At 46.3% G+C, this 17,885-nt stretch overlaps 2 protein-coding genes across 4 annotated transcripts in view; both read left to right on the top strand.

Annotated features, from left to right (window-relative positions):
* LOC144599156 (E3 ubiquitin-protein ligase SIAH1-like) overlaps window positions 1-6,890 on the top strand; it is a 33,977-nt gene extending 27,087 nt beyond the window's left edge. Inside the window, exon 2 of the mRNA XM_078409893.1 lies at window positions 6,198-6,890. Within this exon, the coding sequence (XP_078266019.1) occupies window positions 6,198-6,755 (558 nt within the window). The 3' untranslated portion in view covers window positions 6,756-6,890. The remainder of the gene's footprint in view (window positions 1-6,197) is intronic.
* A 7,277-nt stretch (window positions 6,891-14,167) lies between these two features.
* The window catches only part of LOC144599155 (glutamate-rich protein 6-like), a 39,107-nt gene continuing 35,389 nt past the window's right edge, over window positions 14,168-17,885 (top strand). For all 3 annotated transcript variants that reach the window (XM_078409891.1, XM_078409892.1, XM_078409890.1), the window contains exons 1-2: window positions 14,168-14,664; window positions 17,098-17,191. In XM_078409891.1, coding sequence (XP_078266017.1) covers window positions 14,616-14,664; window positions 17,098-17,191 — 143 coding nt within the window. In that variant the 5' untranslated portion in view covers window positions 14,168-14,615. The remainder of the gene's footprint in view (window positions 14,665-17,097; window positions 17,192-17,885) is intronic.

The raw sequence follows: 17,885 nt of genomic DNA, 5'->3' as shown, positions 1-17,885 counted from the left end.
ACGGCGTCCAAATCTCAGACCCAAATTCATCAACGCAGAGTCGGGTTCCTGGGTTGCAGATATGGTTACTGTCTATATTCATCATGTTCCATACGATACAACACATACGATACAACAGATACAACACATCAATTGACTGCCGTTCCTTTCTCGGTCTAGTTTATTTATCCAATTCTTCAGATATGGAACTGCAACTTTGCTCTTGCCATGTCCCTAACTAGCTAGAGTACAGGCGACATAAATGAACGCCACGTGGATGTGCCTGGTTTATTTGGAGACTCCAGGAACTGCAGATGCTGGAATCTTCAGCAAAACACAAAGTGATGGAGGAACTCAGTGGGTCAGGCAGCATCTGGGGAGGAAAATGAACAGGCGACTTTACTGTAAACTTTAGAGATACAGCGCGGAAACTTCGGCCCACCGAGTCCGCGATGTCAAGCCATCACCCTTGCACACTAGCACTATCCAACATATTAGGGATGATTTACAATTTTACAGAAGCCAATTAACCTACAAACCTGTGTGTCTTGGGAGAGTGGGAGGAAACCGGAGCACCCGGATAAAACCCATGCGGTCACAGGGAGAATGTATAAACTCTGTAGAGACAGCATCCGTAGTCAGGATCAAACCCGGGTCTCTAGCGCTGTAAGGCAGCAACTCTACCGCTCCGCCATGGTGTCACCCCAATTGTTTGGGTCAGGAACCTGACTTCACTCTTATTCTACAATGTTTCGGTTAGGGACCTTTCTTTGGACCAAAGAAGGTTCTCGACCTGAAATGCTGCCTGTCCTTTCCCTCCACAGATGCTGCCAGATCCTCTGAGTACCCCCAGCATTTGGTTTTGCTGCTGGTTTATATTCTCAGGCACTAAAAATTCTGAGCCAGCCAACCGTAATTTTTGTTAACCTTTTCTAACCTGTTACCCAATTAACTGGGAGACTGCCAGTTTACACGTGTATCTCCTTTTACAGCTTGTTTACCATTCCGGATGAAAGCCACAAGGTTAAAGAGAATCTAGCCCACAAAATAAATTAAATACTTTAAATCAAATCACTCCCATGCAAAAGTCAGCCCAGCTTTAGCAGAATCCATAGATTAATATACATTGGATACCACGTGCATAAAATCATGAGAGGAATACATCGGATAGGCACACAGACACAGTGTTGGGGAATCGAGAACCAGAAGACATAGGTCTAAGGTGAGGGGGAAAAGATTTAATAGAAACCCGAGGGATTACTTTTTCACACAAAGAGTGGTGAGTGTATGGAACGAGCTGCTGGAGGAGGTAGTTGAGGCAGGTAATATTGCATGGTTTAAGAAACATTTAGACAGGTACATGGATAGAGCAGGTTTAGAGGCATATGGGCCAAATTCAGGCTGGTGGGATTAGTGTAGATGGGACATGTTGGGCTGAAGGGCCTTTTTCCACACTGATTGACTCTTAAGTTCAGGATCAGTTAAGTTGCCACTTGCAATGATCCCCTTTGAAGATATCCAATTTGTTTTTCAGCTCTCAACTTCCAAGAAGCCACAATTTTATCATTAATCTCTACTCAAACTTTCACTGTCAAATAGATGAATATCTAGTGAACAAAATGTTTTTCCCCTCTGAATCATGATTTATACCGAGAAGTCAACACTTTCACTTCCACTCAGGCTTTTTATATGCGATGTAGAAACAAGGAAGTGCAGATGCGGGTTGACAAAAAAGACACAAAGTGCTGGAGTAAAGGCAGTATCTCCTGGAGAACATTGATCGGTGACACTTCAGGGCGGGACCCTTCTTTGAATAGATGTGATGTTTGCTGCAACTGTTGTAACTTTTCACACAATGAAAGTATTTCCCTTTAATCATTAAGTGACGTATATTTCTCTGCCATCTGCCCACGTTAGCTGAGATTTGTGGGCAAAGCCCAGACCACCACACAAAGTAACTTCCCATGTTGAGTCACTCCATCTACACTCCACGCTGCCTCGACAAGGCCACCAGCATAATCATGGATGAGTCTCAGCCCGGTCACTCCCTCTTCTCCCCTCTCCCATCAGGCAAGGGGTACAGAAGTGTGAAAACGCACACCTCTAGTTTCAGGGACAGTTTCTTCCCAGCTGTTATCAGGCAAGTGACCCATCCTACGACCACTAGAGAGCGGTCCTGAGCTACTATCTGCCTCATGAAGACACTTGGGCTACCTTTAATCGAATTATACTGGACTTTATCTTGCACTGAACGTTATTCCCTTTATCCTGTATCTGTACATTGTGGACTGCTCGATTGTAATCATGTATTTTAGATTTTAAATTTTTTTTTAAATAGATTTTTAGAGATACAGCGCGGAAACAGGCCCTTCGGCCCACTGGGTCCGTGCCGCCCAGCGATCCCCGCACATTAACACTATCCTACACACCCTAGGGACAATTTTTACATTTGCCCAGCCAATTAACTTACATACCTGTACGTCTTTGGAGTGTGGGAGGAAACCGAAGATCTCGGAGAAAACCCACGCAGGTCACGGGGAGAACGTACAAACTCCGTACAGACGGCGCCCGTAGTCAGGATCGAACCTGAGTCTCCGGCGCTGCATTCGCTGTAAGGCAGCAACTCTACCGCTGCGCCGCCGTGTATAGTCTTTCCACTGATTACATAGCACGCAAAAAAAAGCTTTTCACTGTACCTCGGTAAACGAAACAAAAAACTAAACTAAATTGTGCTTTGAAAATACTTGGGGAATTGGCTGAATCTCCTCCCCTCTACGTCTTTGCTAGACGAAGCCATTGTACCACCTGTTTGACTGGTTAATCAAGCTGTGCCAGGTTCAGGCTGTGGCTGAAGCCCACACAACCGATCTGCTCCGTGGCACTGCCATGTACAGCTCAAGAGGCTGACTCACAGCCTTGCCGGTTATCTGCAGTTCCCCCACTTCGGTTCCACAGGGACTTGCCCTGAAGGTGCGTAATCACATCGTGGTAGAGAGGCCCTTGCTTTTCTTTGACAAAGCCAGCTGTGGATTTTTTAATTGCTCGTTCAGGCTACTTTACCTCGTGTTCTCGAGCAAAATGGGATGCAGACCTGGAGTGGCCTGCTCTTTCTGGAGCCACTAGGGCGGCACAGTGGTGCAGCAGTAGATCAGCTGCCTCACAGCGTCAGAGACCCGGGATCGATCCTAACCATGGGTGCTGTCTGTGTGCATTTTGCATGTTCTCCCTGTGACCGCCTCGGTTTTCTCCAGGTGCTCTGGCTTCCTCCCATATTCCGGAGATTATACATGTTTGAAGGTTAATTGGCTTCTGTAAATTATCTCTAGAGTGTAGGATAGAACTAGTATGCAGATGATTGTTGGCATGGATTTGATGGGCCGAAGGGCCTGTTTCCACACTGTATCTCTAAAGTAAATCCAAACTGATGGTTTTGATCACATCCCACAGTGTTCAGCATGGCCTCCTTGTCCCAGATTAGTTTTAGAGAGAGCTACAGCATGGAAGCAGGTCCTTCAGCGCACCAAGTCCACACTGACCATTGATCACCTGTTCACACTAGTTCTACGTTATCCCACTTTCTCATCCATTCCCTGCATACTGGGGGCAGTTTACAGAGGCCAGTTACCCCACAGACCCCACACATCTTTGGGATGTGGGAGGAGACCGTAGCTCCTGGAGGAAACACACGTGGTCACAGGGAGAACTTGCAGACTCCACGCAGACAGCACCTGAGGTCAGGACTGGCCCTAGGTCTCTGGCGCCGTGAGACTGCAGATCCATCAGCTGGGCCACTATATCGCCCAAAAAGATGCTAAATAGTTGAACAGTAGGCTACCCTTACTCAGAAGACTTTAGTGCACAGCAAAAATAGGAATGTTTTTTCCTTCAGGAGTTTGGTTAACTCATTCATTCACTTCCCCATAATTGCTACTGCTGTTAGACTGCCTAATGAATCCTAAAATTGAGGTTTGCATTTATCTAGCACCATTTTGTCCCTTTTCAACAGTTTTAGAAAGAGGGTAGAGAAGATGTAAGGATATGGCCAGTACTTGGGAGCCTTAGCTACAAGGAGAGATTGGGCAGGCGAGGACTTTATTTATTGGAGTGCAGGAGGCTGAGGAGTGGTCTTCTAGAGGTGGATGATTTTATACAAATAAAATCATGTGGGGAATGTATAGGGTAAATGCACAGAATTTTTAACTCAGCGTAGGGTAAATCATCAACCAGAGGACATGGATTCAAGGTGGGAAGGGAAAGATTTAATAGGAATCCGAGGGGCAACCTTATCATGCAGAGGGTGGTGGGTACATGGAACGAGCCAATTGTGGAGGTAGTTGAGGCAGGTCATAACAACATCTAAAATGCATATGGACAGATACTTGGACAGGAAAGCTCTAGAGGAATATATATGGGCCAAACATGGGCTGGTGGGACTAATGTAGATTGGGCATCTTGGTCTGTTTCTGTGCTAGAGGAGGTAGATGAGGCAGGTACTATAACAACATTTAACAGATATTTGGACAGGTACATGGATAGAAAAAGTTTAGAGGGATATGGGCCAAAGATAAGAGTCTGGACCCGAAACGTCACCCATTCCTTCTCTCCAGAACTGCTGTTTGTCCCGCTGAGTTACTCCAGCATTTTGTGCCTATCTTGTGTAAAGCAGCAACTGCAGTTCCTTCCTACACACGCTTTAGAGAGATATGGGACAAGCGTGTGTGCTAGTGTAACGGGGATCGCTGGTTGGCGCGGAGTCGTTGGGCCGAAGGGCCTGTTTCTGCACTGTTTCTCTAAACGGGTCACCGACAATCAATTTTCCAACAACTGGTGGTCCAGCATCTCCTTTGATCCAGACAAAGTTGCGAGAGCGCACTGGAAAAGGAGGCACTTCCTCACAAAGGCAGCTAATGTCATCGAAGACCCACACTACCCCGGCCACGCTCTCATTTCACTCCTCCCATCAGAAAGAAGGTACAGGAGCCTGGAAACGGTAACCACGGTTCAAGAACAGCTTCTTCCCAGTAACCATCAGGCTCTTGAGCACTAACCGCAATGGACTACGGTCTTGCATTACTATGGTCTGGTTACCTAGTATTATTAAATTATTGATTATTAATATATTACGTTACTGATTGATGCATACTGATTTGTGTGTTGTTGCGATAATGGGCCTTTGTAAAGCTGCAAGAAGTAAGGATTTCATTGTTCTGTTATCGGTATCCGTGATAATTAAACGCTCTTGACTCTGAGCTTTAAGATGAGAACCAGGGGCCACAGTTTAAGAGTAAGGGGTAGGCCATTTAGAACAGAGATGAGGAAAAACCTTTTCAGTCAGAGAGTTGTAAATCTGTAGAACTCTCTGCCTCAGAAGGCAGTGGAGGCCAATTCTCTGAATGCATTCAAGAGAGAGCTAGATAGAGCTCTTAAGGATAGCGGAGTCGGGGGGTACAGGGAGAAGGCAGGAACAGGGTACTGATTGAGAATGATCAGCCATGATCACATTGAATGGTGGTGCTGGCTCGAAGGGCCGAATGGCCTACTCCTGCACCTATTGTCTATTGTTTATTGAGAGGGATAGATAGAGTTTACGTAGAGAGTGGCTGGTGCCTGGAATGCACTGCCAAGGGTGGTGGTGGAAGCAGATACTCTAGCGGCATTTAACAGGCTTTTAGAGATCGATAGATTCTTGATTAGTAAGGGTGTCGAAGGTTATGGGGAGAAGGCAGGAAAATGGGGTTGAGAGGGAAAATTAGATCAGGCATTATTGAATAGTGGAGTAGACTTGATGGGCTGAATGGTGTAATTCTGTTCCTATGTATTTAAGCTTAGGTTTAATTTAGGTTTAGTTTCGGGATACAGCGTGGAAACGGGCCATTCGGCCCACCCAAGTCTCCGCCAACCAATGAACACCCGTACACTACTTCTATCCTACGCAGCAGGGACAATTTAGAGGCCAATTAACCTCCAAACCTGCACATCTTTGAAATGTGGGAGGAAACCGGAGCGCCCGGTGAAAACCCACAGAGGGAAGGTGCAAACTCCATATGGACAGCACCCATAGTCAGGATCGAACCCGGGTCCTTGGCGCCATGGGGCAGCAGCTCTACCGCTGTGCCACTGTGCCGCCCTAGTGGAGCAGACTCATTGAGCTGAATGGTGTCATTCTGCTCCTGTGTCTTATGGTCTTGTGTTTAATGTATATTTTTTCTGTTTGACAGTACGCCTCGACGGGATGTTTGCTGACTCTCCACCACACCGAGAAGCCGGACCACGAGGACGCTTGCGAGTACCGGCCCTACTCTTGCCCCTGCCCCGGCGCCTCCTGCAAGTGGCAGGGTTCGCTGGAGCAGGTGATGTCTCACCTGGTCCACGTGCACAAGAGCATCACCACCTTGCAGGGCGAGGACATCGTGTTCCTGGCCACGGACATCAACCTGCCCGGTGCGGTGGACTGGGTCATGATGCAGTCGTGCTTCGGCCGACACTTCATGCTGGTGCTGGAGAAGCAGGAGAAGTACGAGGGGCACCAGCAGTTCTTCGCCATCGTGCTGCTCATCGGTGCCCGCAAGCAGGCCGAGAACTTTGCCTACCGGCTGGAGCTGAACGGCAACCGTCGGCGGCTGACCTGGGAGGCCACACCGCGGTCCATCCACGACGGAGTGGCCACGGCCATCCACAACAGCGACTGCCTGGTCTTCGATGCCGCCATTGCCCACCTCTTTGCCGACAACGGCAACCTGGGCATTAACGTCACCATCTCGACCTGCTGCTCGTGATAGATAAGTGCTGACGGTGTTTTTTTGTGGTGACTCATTGCTAATTATTTTTGTCTATCTTCTCTGTAGATTAAACATAAAATCATTGTGGAGCTTTACTGACTGTGCCAATTTATTTAAATTATGTTGCTATGATAGCCTTTTTAAATAAATATATATTTCAGAATGGTTGTGACTTGTAGATTTATTTTCCCAGTGCTAATTTCAATAGATAATAGGTGCAGGAGGAGGCCACACCGCGTTCCTTTTCTCCAGAGATGTTGCCTGGCCCGCTTAATTACTCCAGCACTTTGTGTCTATTTTCGGTATAAACCAGCTCCTTCATATCATATCATATCAATAGACAATAGACAATAGACAATAGGTGCAGGAGTAGGCCATTCAGCCCTTCGAGCCAGCACCGCCATTCAATGCGATCATGGCTGATCACTCTCAATCAGTACCCCGTTCCTGCCTTCTCCCCATACCCCCTCACTCCGCTATCCTTAAGAGCTCTATCCAGCTCTCTCTTGAAAGCATCCAACGAACTGGCCTCCACTGCCTTCTGAGGCAGAGAATTCCACACCTTCACCACCCTCTGACTGAAAAAGTTCTTCCTCATCTCCGTTCTAAATGGCCTACCCCTTATTCTCAAACTGTGGCCCCTTGTTCTGGACTCCCCCAACATTGGGAACATGTTATCTGCCTCTAATGTGTCCAATCCCCTAATTATCTTATATGTTTCAATAAGATCCCCCCTCATCCTTCTAAATTCCAGTGTATACAAGCCCAATCGCTCCAGCCTTTCAACATACGACAGTCCCGCCATTCCGGGAATTAACCTAGTGAACCTACGCTGCACGCCCTCCATAGCAAGAATATCCTTCCTCAAATTTGGAGACCAAAACTGCACACAGTACTCCAGGTGCGGTCTCACCAGGGCCCGGTACAACTGTAGAAGGACCTCTTTGCTCCTATACTCAACTGCTCTTGTTACGAAGGCCAACATTCCATTGGCTTTCTTCACTGCCTGCTGAACCTGCATGCTTCCTTTCATTGACTGATGCACTAGGACACCCAGATCTCGTTGAACTCCCCCTCCTCCTAACTTGACACCATTCAGATAATAATCTGCCTTTCTATTCTTACTTCCAAAGTGAATAACCTCACACTTACCTACATTAAACTGCATCTGCCATGTATCCGCCCACTCACACAACCTGTCCAAGTCACCCTGCAGCCTTATTGCATCTTCCTCACAATTCACACTACCCCCCAACTTAGTATCATCTGCAAATTTGCTAATAGTACTTTTAATCCCTTCGTCTAAGTCATTAATGTATATCGTAAATAGCTGGGGTCCCAGCACCGAACCTTGCGGTACCCCACTGGTCACTGCCTGCCATTCCGAAAGGGACCCATTTATCCCCACTCTTTGCTTTCTGTCTGTCAACCAATTTTCTATCCATGTCAGTACCCTACCCCCAATACCATGTGCCCTAATTTTGCCCACTAATATCATATATATACAGCCGGAAACAGGCCTTTTCGGCCCTCCAAGTCCGTGCCGCCCAGCGATCCCCGTACATTAACACTATCCTACACCCACTAGGGACAATTTTTACATTTACCCAGCCAATTAACCTACATACCTGTACGTCTTTGGAGTGTGGGAGGAAACCGAAGATCTCGGAGAAAACCCACGCAGGTCACGGGGAGAACGTACAAACTCTTTACAGTGCAGCACCCGTAGTCAGGATCGAACCTGAGTCTCCGGCGCTGCATTCGCTGTAAAGCAGCAACTCTACCGCTGCGCTACCTCCTTCCTACACATTTGTCAATCTCTGCTTTGCTTAGGTATCTATCTCTTATATTCTTGCATGGTGACAGTTTCTGGGAGTAGTATAATATGAGGACTAATAGTACAATATACCAAAGACTTGACCTCCATAGCCGTCTGTACTTGTCACTTGCAACATTAGAATTTCATTCTTCAACAGAACCGTAAATTGCAACATGAAACCTCTCAAATTTTTAACTCTTGATTCTGCCTGCCATATCATCTCATAAACCCCACCCCCTCTCTCTGCTTACCTCTCTCATTTAAAAAAAACACTGGATGTGGTATCACTGGCAAGGACAATAGTCGTTATGCATTATTACCCTTGAACTAAGTGGCTCACCAGCCCATTTCAAAGGAGACCAGAGGAGCAGTCATGTGAAATGCAGAATAGAAGTACACAAAGTGCCAGAGTAACTGAACAGGTCAGGTAGCATTCTTGGAGAGCATGGATAGATGACATTTGGGGTTGGGACCCTTCTCGACCCGAAACATCACCCACCCATGTTCTACAGGGGTGCTGCCTGACTTGCTGAGTTACACGAGCACTTTGTGTCCTTTTGTGTATTAACTAGCATCTGCAGTTCTTTGCTTCAACATGTGAAAAGTAGCGCAGGCAATGAAGGAAGATTTCCATCCCTAGATGGAGGGAACTAGTCTGAACCAGACTAGATTTTAACAACCATCCAATAGTTTTACTGTCACCATTACTGACACAAGCTTATTGTTCCAGATTTATTTACTTAATTGAATTTGAACTTGTCTTCAGGTTATTATTGCAGATGATGGTCTCGCAGTATTATGCTAAGAGACACAGTGCTGGAGTGGCTCAGCGGATCAGGCAGCAACTTTGGAGAACATTGATAGGTGAGTTTTCGGGTTTGGATCCATCTTCAGACTGATTGTACGGGTGGAGGGGGGAGAAAACTGGGAGAGAGGAGGAGGTGCAGGACAAAGCGTGGCGAGTAAAAAGCGAACGGCAGAGGCAGCGTGTTCGCCCGCCCCGAATCGCGGGGCTTGGGTCGGCCCGCCGCGGACCTTTCACCGTCCGGCGCGGCGCTCCAATGTCGGGAGCCCCGACCGCCCCGACGTGGCAAGTTCAACAGCCTAACCGCGGGAGAAGACGGCAGGGAAGAGAAAAGACATTCTGGCCTTCCATCACAGTGAGAAGGGACTGGAGGAGACTCACTGTGATGGATGTTTCTTTTGTTTGGTGTTAGTGTATGATTGTATGTGTTATTGCATTTTTATTGATTATTCTTATTGGTCTTAGTGTTTCAACTGCGGGTAATGTTTCATTTCACTACACATTTATGTGTATGTGACAAATAAACGACTATTGACTATTGATAGGCAGGTGGTTGGAACAGAGGCTGGAGATTAAAACGGGGTGTGAGACAGAAGAATTGATGAGTTGCAAATTGTGAAAATACCCCGTTCCTAAATTCACTTATTACCTGTCACACTTTGTCTTGCCTCTCTCCTCCTCTCCCCCAGCCCTTCTAACAACCCCCCCCCCTCCCCACCACCCTACAATCAGTCTGAAGAAGAGTCCCGACCCGAATCATCACCTATCCATGTTCTCCATGCCTGGACTCTCTAAGTTACTCCAACATTTTGTGTGCTTTTTTTGTAAACCAGCATCTGCAGTTCCTTCTTCGAACATTTTATGTTGTGTATCCCTCACCCCAATCAACTTGTCCCTTTTAACCTCCACCAACCAATTGAGCAGCACAGTGGCACAGCAGTGGAGCTGTTGCCTTACAGCGTCAGAGACCTGGATTCGATCCTGATCCTGGTGTCTGTACGGAGTTTGTACGTTCTCCCTGTGAACACGTGGGTTTTCTCCGGGTGCTCCGGATTTGTCCCACACTCCAAAGATGTACAGGTTTGTAGGTTAATTAGGCTTCATTGTAAAATTGTCCCTCGTGTGCAGGGTAGTGTTGTGTATGGGGCGATCACTGGTTGTGGCAGACTCGTCGTGCCGAAGGGCCTGTTTCCACGCTACATCTGTAAAATCTAAATTCCTGCACCCCCACTGCCCAACACGCATACACTGTTGCAAAAGACATTGTTGGTTGAACAATAAATGATGCATTTAATCGCTAGGGCATTTTGCAAACTGATATTCAGATGCTAGAATCTAAAGCTAATAACAAAGTGCTGGAAGAACTCAGCAGGTCTGGCTGCATATGTGGAAGGAAACCAACATTTATCAGTCTGAAAAAGGGTTCTGACCCAAAACGTTGCCTGTCCATTTCCCTCAGTAGGTGCTGCCTGACCCGCTGAGTTCCTCCAGCTCTTTGTTTTTTGCAATAATGAATATCTGTTTAAACTTTTAATCCAGTTTAACTCATTATTAATGTTAGAAAGGGAAAAGGTGAGAAATTTAAGATAATTGCTAAATAAAGTCAGAAGTTGACAGTCTTATTAAAAAAGGCACAGAGCAATTATGTTCAGTTTAAAAATATAATTAACTCCGAGCAACACCTAAAAGGAATGCAAAAACGTGGACAAAAATGCATCAAGAGGCCACCTAGTGGCGTAGGGAGTATGTGCAGGCTGGTGATCGAACGAAGTGTTTCGACCCGGAACACCACCTATAGGGCGGTTGCACGGCCGGCGAAGTCATGACACTTGACCCGTAATGTTGTCACGCAACGCCTTCTGGAGGACAAGCGGTGTGCTGGAGGCAAGCGCGAGTGTGTTGATTACTATGGCTGCCAGTACAGTGGGACCGTCTTGGGTCCCAGCAGCTGTTGAATTGTCGCAGTGTGCTTCCAATCTTTCAACTGACGAGTACGCACGAAATGTTCAAAGAGTTTCTTCTGTGAACTTCATTTGGGCTGCTTCTTGTCTTGCATTCGCGAGCTCCTTATTGTTGTTGTCTGCATGTGCTTCCAGTACTGTGCTGTCTGCTGCACACATTTCTGTTTATGTTGATGTGCCCATTGTCTCTTTGACTGGTGTTTGTGTTTCCATGTGAAGTTCGCGGTGTACTTGCAGCTCCGGTTCAAAGTTTTCGTAATCATTAACCTGTTCAGCATCGTCTTGCAGAGCTACGAGTACTTGAGCTGCGGTCAAATCCGCCTTCATACTCTCTCTTCTTGTCGCACGTTCTTGTGAACGTTCTTCTATCCTGCTCATTGTCATCACCGCGTCCCATATTCACAGTTGGTGCCCAATCAGGATTGGTAACATCGTTCCATGCTGCAGGCTGTTCTGTAATGCAAAATTAAATAAATAAATAAATGAATGTAAATGAATGTGAGTAGGCATTAAACATGTAAAATTGAAATGTATATTTTGGAAAATAATAATATGCCCTGACAGCTTAAACACCTCCCTCCCTTTCAAAGATATTGTCAATTGACTGAGCTGAAATATGTTCAATTACTAGCTAATAATTCTGCCATTCCTTGGCTTGCATCTGAGTAAAATGTCATTCAAAACCCACGTATAATTCTGTAGCACCTAAGTTCAATTATGTAAAAGATTTGCGATTTATTTTCTGAGAATTTTCCCTTCAGAAGCCGTTGTCTTTTTGCATGTAAACACCCACTTGAAAGCTGTGGTAAACAAACCATACGAACACAGAAATGAATCTCCATCAATACATTTAACCTCATCCCTCCCGGCGTCTGTCCATGACCCGGCGTGACTTGCGATCGAGAGCATAGCAAGGCAACTGGCAGCAGCATTACGACTGTGCTTTTCAATAATACCCACATGAATTAGAACGCACTACATTGCATGCGAAAAGATATGGGTCGGTATATGGGTCAATGAACGGCAAGTCTGTATTGAGTTACTGCATGGACATGGCGTGGTAATGATTTGCGATTGATTCAATGTTTTATCAAGTGGGAGAATTGATTTAAAGCAATTGTTGACAATTTTACAGCCAGATTTGTCACTTCTAAAACTTCTTAGATCTCAAAGGAATCAAGAAAAAACACAAAGAATGCCTTACTGTTGAAGACAACCTGTCTTCGAGAGTGAGACTCTTCGCAAACGACTGTATTGTGTATCCAGAAATCAAAGCTGCTGAAGATGCCACGGTTCTTCACAATGACAAACAATCTTTACAATTGGGGAAACCATTTGGCGAATGGGTTTCAATGACACCAAATGCTTTTCCATGAGAGTTACTCATAAAGTCAAGCCGATCATAAACCCGCACAAGATTGGAGACAACCTGCTTAAAGAAATTGATCACCACCCATGCCTGAGAGTTGAACTTGCATCTGGCCTAGCCTGGAACAGACACACAAACCAGATTGTCACAAAAGCAAACATAACTTTGGGCCTTCTCCAGAGAAATTTATCCAGTTGTTACAAACTAACAAAGGAGGTAGCATACAAAACACTTGTCCGCCCACTGTTGGAATATTGCCAGACAATATGGGACCCTCACCAGAAAAATAACACTGACACCCTTGACAAGGTTCAGAGGCGTGCAGCATGGTTTGTTTGTGACGACTACTCAAGATAGTCAAGGGTCTCCGATATGTTAAATCGCCTTGGCTGGGAGTCGCTGGAGTCAAGACGCACCAAAGCCCACTTATGTACTGTCTACAAAGAGACTCATGGCATCATCCCCAGTAACATATCTCACTTTATTCAATCCAATACTCAGAAATTTACAAGACAATCCTCGGGTCACTTCATTTATACTAGAATTAGAGCAAACAAAAACAAACTACCTACAGTCACTATATCCATGGTCTATCTCAGAGTGGAACATCCTTCCCGACACCACCAGATGTGCACCAACCTTGTCAATCTACAAGTCACAGCTCGACAACTTGGACATGGATCATCTCACCAAACTTGCCCACATAAAAATCTCAATAACTGTTTTGCAACCAGTACCCACGTGAGCGAACCTCACCAGATAGCCCAGCTGTTGGCGGTTGTGCAGTAGAAAACAGGAACTGAAAAGCAGTGGACAAATGCGATAATTCTCGATCTTTTCCATCTTGATATCAGCACGGCCAATGTTCGCCATCCACTTTAGCTGTTATTGTCCCTTCAACATTCGCTTCTCTCTACCATCTTTTCTCCTCACTTTTGGAATTCTGAAGGACGATAAATGGCTCTCACGGTTAGCCCAATTCCCCAATTTTTAACAGCACAAAACTGACCATTTTGACGGTATTTTCCAGGTAAGAATGTACGTGTTGCGTGTGTGACGAGTGTATGCCGGAGGCTTGCTTGTCCTCCAGTACGCTTGAGCGACTCCGTGGGTCACACACATTGACCTTTTGACCAACCGTGCAATCGCCCTATTCCGTCTCTCCAGAGATGCTGCCTGACCCGCTGAGTTACTCCAGCATTTTGTGTCTATCTCTGGTGATTTCATCCCTGAACTGGTTAATCCTCATCAGTTAAACGTCCTAAAATGAAAATGCAATCGAAGCGATCTTGGCATCCAGACACAACAACTTTTTTTTGGAGCAAATGATAACAAAAAATGTGAGGTTTAAAGAGTATCTGAGATAAACTAGAGGGTGCAGACAAGTGACTAGGAGCCGCAGCGTCCGCGCCGCCCCGCGCCTGCGCAGAATCGGCAACATTCCGAGAGTGTAACCACTTGGTCCCCATGGCAACGCGTGGCAACACTTGGCCGGCGCCACACTGAGGGAGCGCCCCGGCAGAGACAGAGGGAGCGCCGCGCCGAGGGAGCCCCGGCAGAGAGAGGGAGCGCTCTTGCAGAGGGAGCGCCGCACTAAGGGAGCGCTCTTGCAGAGGGAGCGCCGCACTGAGGGAGCGCTCTTGCAGAGGGAGCGCCGCACTAAGGGAGCGCTCTTGCAGAGGGAGCGCCGCACTAAGGGAGCGCTCTTGCAGAGGGAGCGCCGCACTAAGGGAGCGCTCTTGCAGAGGGAGCGCCGCACTGAGGGAGCGCTCTTGCAGAGGGAGCGCCGCACTGAGGGAGCCCTCTTGCAGAGGGAGCGCCGCACTGAGGGAGCGCCGAGGGAGCGCTCCGGCAGAGGGAGCGCCGAGCCTCTGGCCGCTACCCTGCTGTAGGGCTGGGCACAATGAGCGAGGATGATCAGCGACGCCAGGGCCGGCAACACAACAAATCAGGTAACACTGCGTGCTGAGGAGGCGGACAGCAGCTGGAATCAGGCGCTGGGGTCGCGTCACCTCACATACCGGCAACAGGAGCTGCCTGTCCTCACAATGAAACAATTGCATGAGAATCCCGATCATGCAAAAAATACAATCATAGAAACATAGAAAATAGGTGCAGGAGTAGGCCATTCGGCCCTTCGAGCCTGCACCGCCATTCAATATGATCATGGATGATCATGGCTGATCATCCAGCTCAGTAACCTGTACCTGCCTTCTCTCCATACCCCCTGATCCCTTTAGCCACAAGGGCCACATCTAACTCCCTCTTAAATATAGCCAATGAACTGGCCTCAACTACCTTCTGTGGCAGAGAATTCCACAGACTCACCACTCTGTGTGAAGAAATGTTTTCTCATCTCGGTCCTAAAAGACCCCTGGTTCTGGACTTCCCCAACATCGGGAACAAACTTCCCGCATCTAGCCTCTCCAACCCCTTAAGAATTTTATACGTTTCAATAAGATCCCTCCTCAGTCTTCCAAATTCCAGCGAGTATAAGCCTGCAAAGATAAACCTAAGATAGGCACGATGTGCCTGTCTAACTCAGCGGATCAGGCAGCATCTCTGGAGAAAAACGACGCGATTGTTCTCGGATTGGAAGTAGAGTCCTATTTCAACAAAATTAAATCTGAAATTTAAAAAAAACATGAAAGACATTTGGACAGGTACATGGCTAGAAAAGGTTTAGTGGGATATGGGCAGGTGGAATCAGCTTAGTAAGGTACCTTGGTGGGTATGGGCAAGTGGGGCTGAAGGGCCCGTTTCCGTGCTGTATGACTCTAATTATACAGACTGGTTGTTGCCCTGGAAGTTTAACTCATGCTTTTGTTCACACTACTGAGTGTATAAAGCTCTGAGTGATGATCTGAAGAAGGGTCCCAACCCGAAAAATCACCTATCAAATTTTCTGCAGAGATGCTGCCTGATCCACTGAGTTACTCCAACACTTTGTGTCTTTTTTTTTGTTGCAAACCAGCACCTGCAGTACCATGTTTCTACCGTCTGACTTCTCTGGGTAAGCCTGTTCTGCATCCAAACTCCAAACTCACCATGGATGCCATGAATCTTAATCTTCTGAATCAGCCTAACAGGAGGGACCTTGCCAGATTTCTTAGTATTGGCCATCCGCTGCTCGACTCTCACCCATCACCTTTGTCCCCTCCTCAAAAAACTCAATCACCAGTGTAAGACATGACCTGCCCAGGACAAAGCCATGCTGACTGTCCCCAATTAGATCATGACTGATCTATCTTGCCCTCTCAACCCCATTCAACCGTTGACACCCTTACTAATCAAGAATCTATCAATCTCTGCCTTAAAAATATCCATTGACTTAGCCTCCACAGCGCTCTGTGGCAATTAATTCCACAGATTCACCACACTCTGACTAAAGAAATTCCTCCTCATCACCTTTCTAAAGGTATTTATTCACAAAATGCTGGAGTAACTCAGCAGGTCAGGCAGCATCGACCCGAAACATCGGCCATTCCTTCACTCCCGAGATGCTGCCTGACCTGCTGAGTTACCCCAGCATTTTGTGAATAAATACCTTCGATTTGTACCAGCATCTGCAGTTATTTTCTTATATTACGTTTCTGAAGGTATGTCGTTTTGTTCTGAGACCAAGGCCTCTCTCTGGTCCTAGACTCTCCCACCAGTGGAAACAACCTCGCCACATCCACTCTATCCAGACTCTTGGTTTTGGAAAACAGAAGTGGGTGTAAGACATTCTCAATCTTGAGGTGGTGCGGGGGAGAAGAAGAAGGAGGTAGACGATGAGGAGGACTATGATGATTTATGATGTAGATAAAAAGTAGAACAGTTATTTCAAATTACCAATAGAAATTGGAAGGAATTAAATGCTAGTTTTATGAGTGTCTGAAATTGGTTTTCTTAATGTTGACTCCCGAAGGCCACAAAATGCTTTGTATGAAGCTCAGGTGTTCTTCTGTGAGATTAATTCGACCAAGGGATAATTCAACTTTGGACCTGTGTTGCTGTCATTAATTTAAGGTTAAATTTAGTTTCGTTTATTATCGTCAAGTGTACAGTGAAAAGCTTTAGTTTGTGTGCTATCCAGTTATAGAAAAGACTGGACACAGTGCATGGACAAATAAAGATTTAAAAGAGTGGTACGACTGTGGAACAAAAAGTTACAACATTTCTTGCTACGATGTAACACATATAACATTGATTAACAATGATGTTCATAGTTCTGAGTTTATAAGCATTGATGAAGATAAAATATATTGCATTAAAGATATAATTGAACATATAGCAGGAACCTAGTGACCCTAAGGGTAATCTTTTTAAGAATGCATCTCACTTCCTTGAATTTTAATGGCCATAACACAGCATGTGCTCAAAACAGATTTTTCCTCTTTTAGGTTCTTCACGGTACCCGAGTATTTTAAACAGTTTCACCCCAGAGGAATCCTTAACTGACTGTGATCTCGATGACAAAAGCGATTACAACAGCAGGTGGCATTACTTTGATTTTTTTATTATAGTGTCATACGGAACGGAAACAGGCCCTTCGGACCATCTCCTCTATGTTGACCATCTAAGCTGGTCTCATTTGCCTGCGTTAGACCCAAATCCCTTGAAACTCTTCCTATCCATCCACCTGTCCAAATGTCTTTTAACTGTTGTTACTGTGCCTGCCTCAACTCTGGTGGTTCGTTCCATACCCCCATCACCCTCTGTGAGAAGAAGTTGCCTCATGTTCCTATTAAATCTTTCCCCTCACGTACCCTGGTTCTTGGTTCCCCATCCCTGGGCAAAAGTATACATTTGCCTTTGTCTTGGGGGATAAAGCAGGAACAGGGTACTGATTTTAGATGATCAGCCAAGATCATATTGAATGGCGGTGCTGGCTCAAAGGGCCAAATGGCCTACTCCTGCACCTATTTTTCTATGTTTCTTATCTGTGCCCCTCATGATTTTATACACCTCTATAAGATCACGCCTTAGCTTCCTGCGCTCCAAGGAATAAAGTCCTAGCCTGCCCACCCTCTTCCTACAGCTCAGGCCCCTGTGACCTGGCAACATCAGCCTGAGAGTCTCAAAAAGGAGGTGAGAATAAATTTCCTAACCCAACGCACAGTGACTCGATGAACTTCTCTACTAAAAAGGGCTGTAGATCCTTGCTCACTGAGTGCATTCTTCAGAGTAT

The sequence above is a fragment of the Rhinoraja longicauda genome, chromosome 13 (genome assembly GCF_053455715.1).
Source record: "Rhinoraja longicauda isolate Sanriku21f chromosome 13, sRhiLon1.1, whole genome shotgun sequence".
NCBI classification, from domain to species: domain Eukaryota; kingdom Metazoa; phylum Chordata; class Chondrichthyes; order Rajiformes; family Arhynchobatidae; genus Rhinoraja; species Rhinoraja longicauda.
The sequence above is the reverse complement of the archived record's forward strand: the minus strand, read 5'-3'. Positions and strand labels throughout refer to the sequence as shown.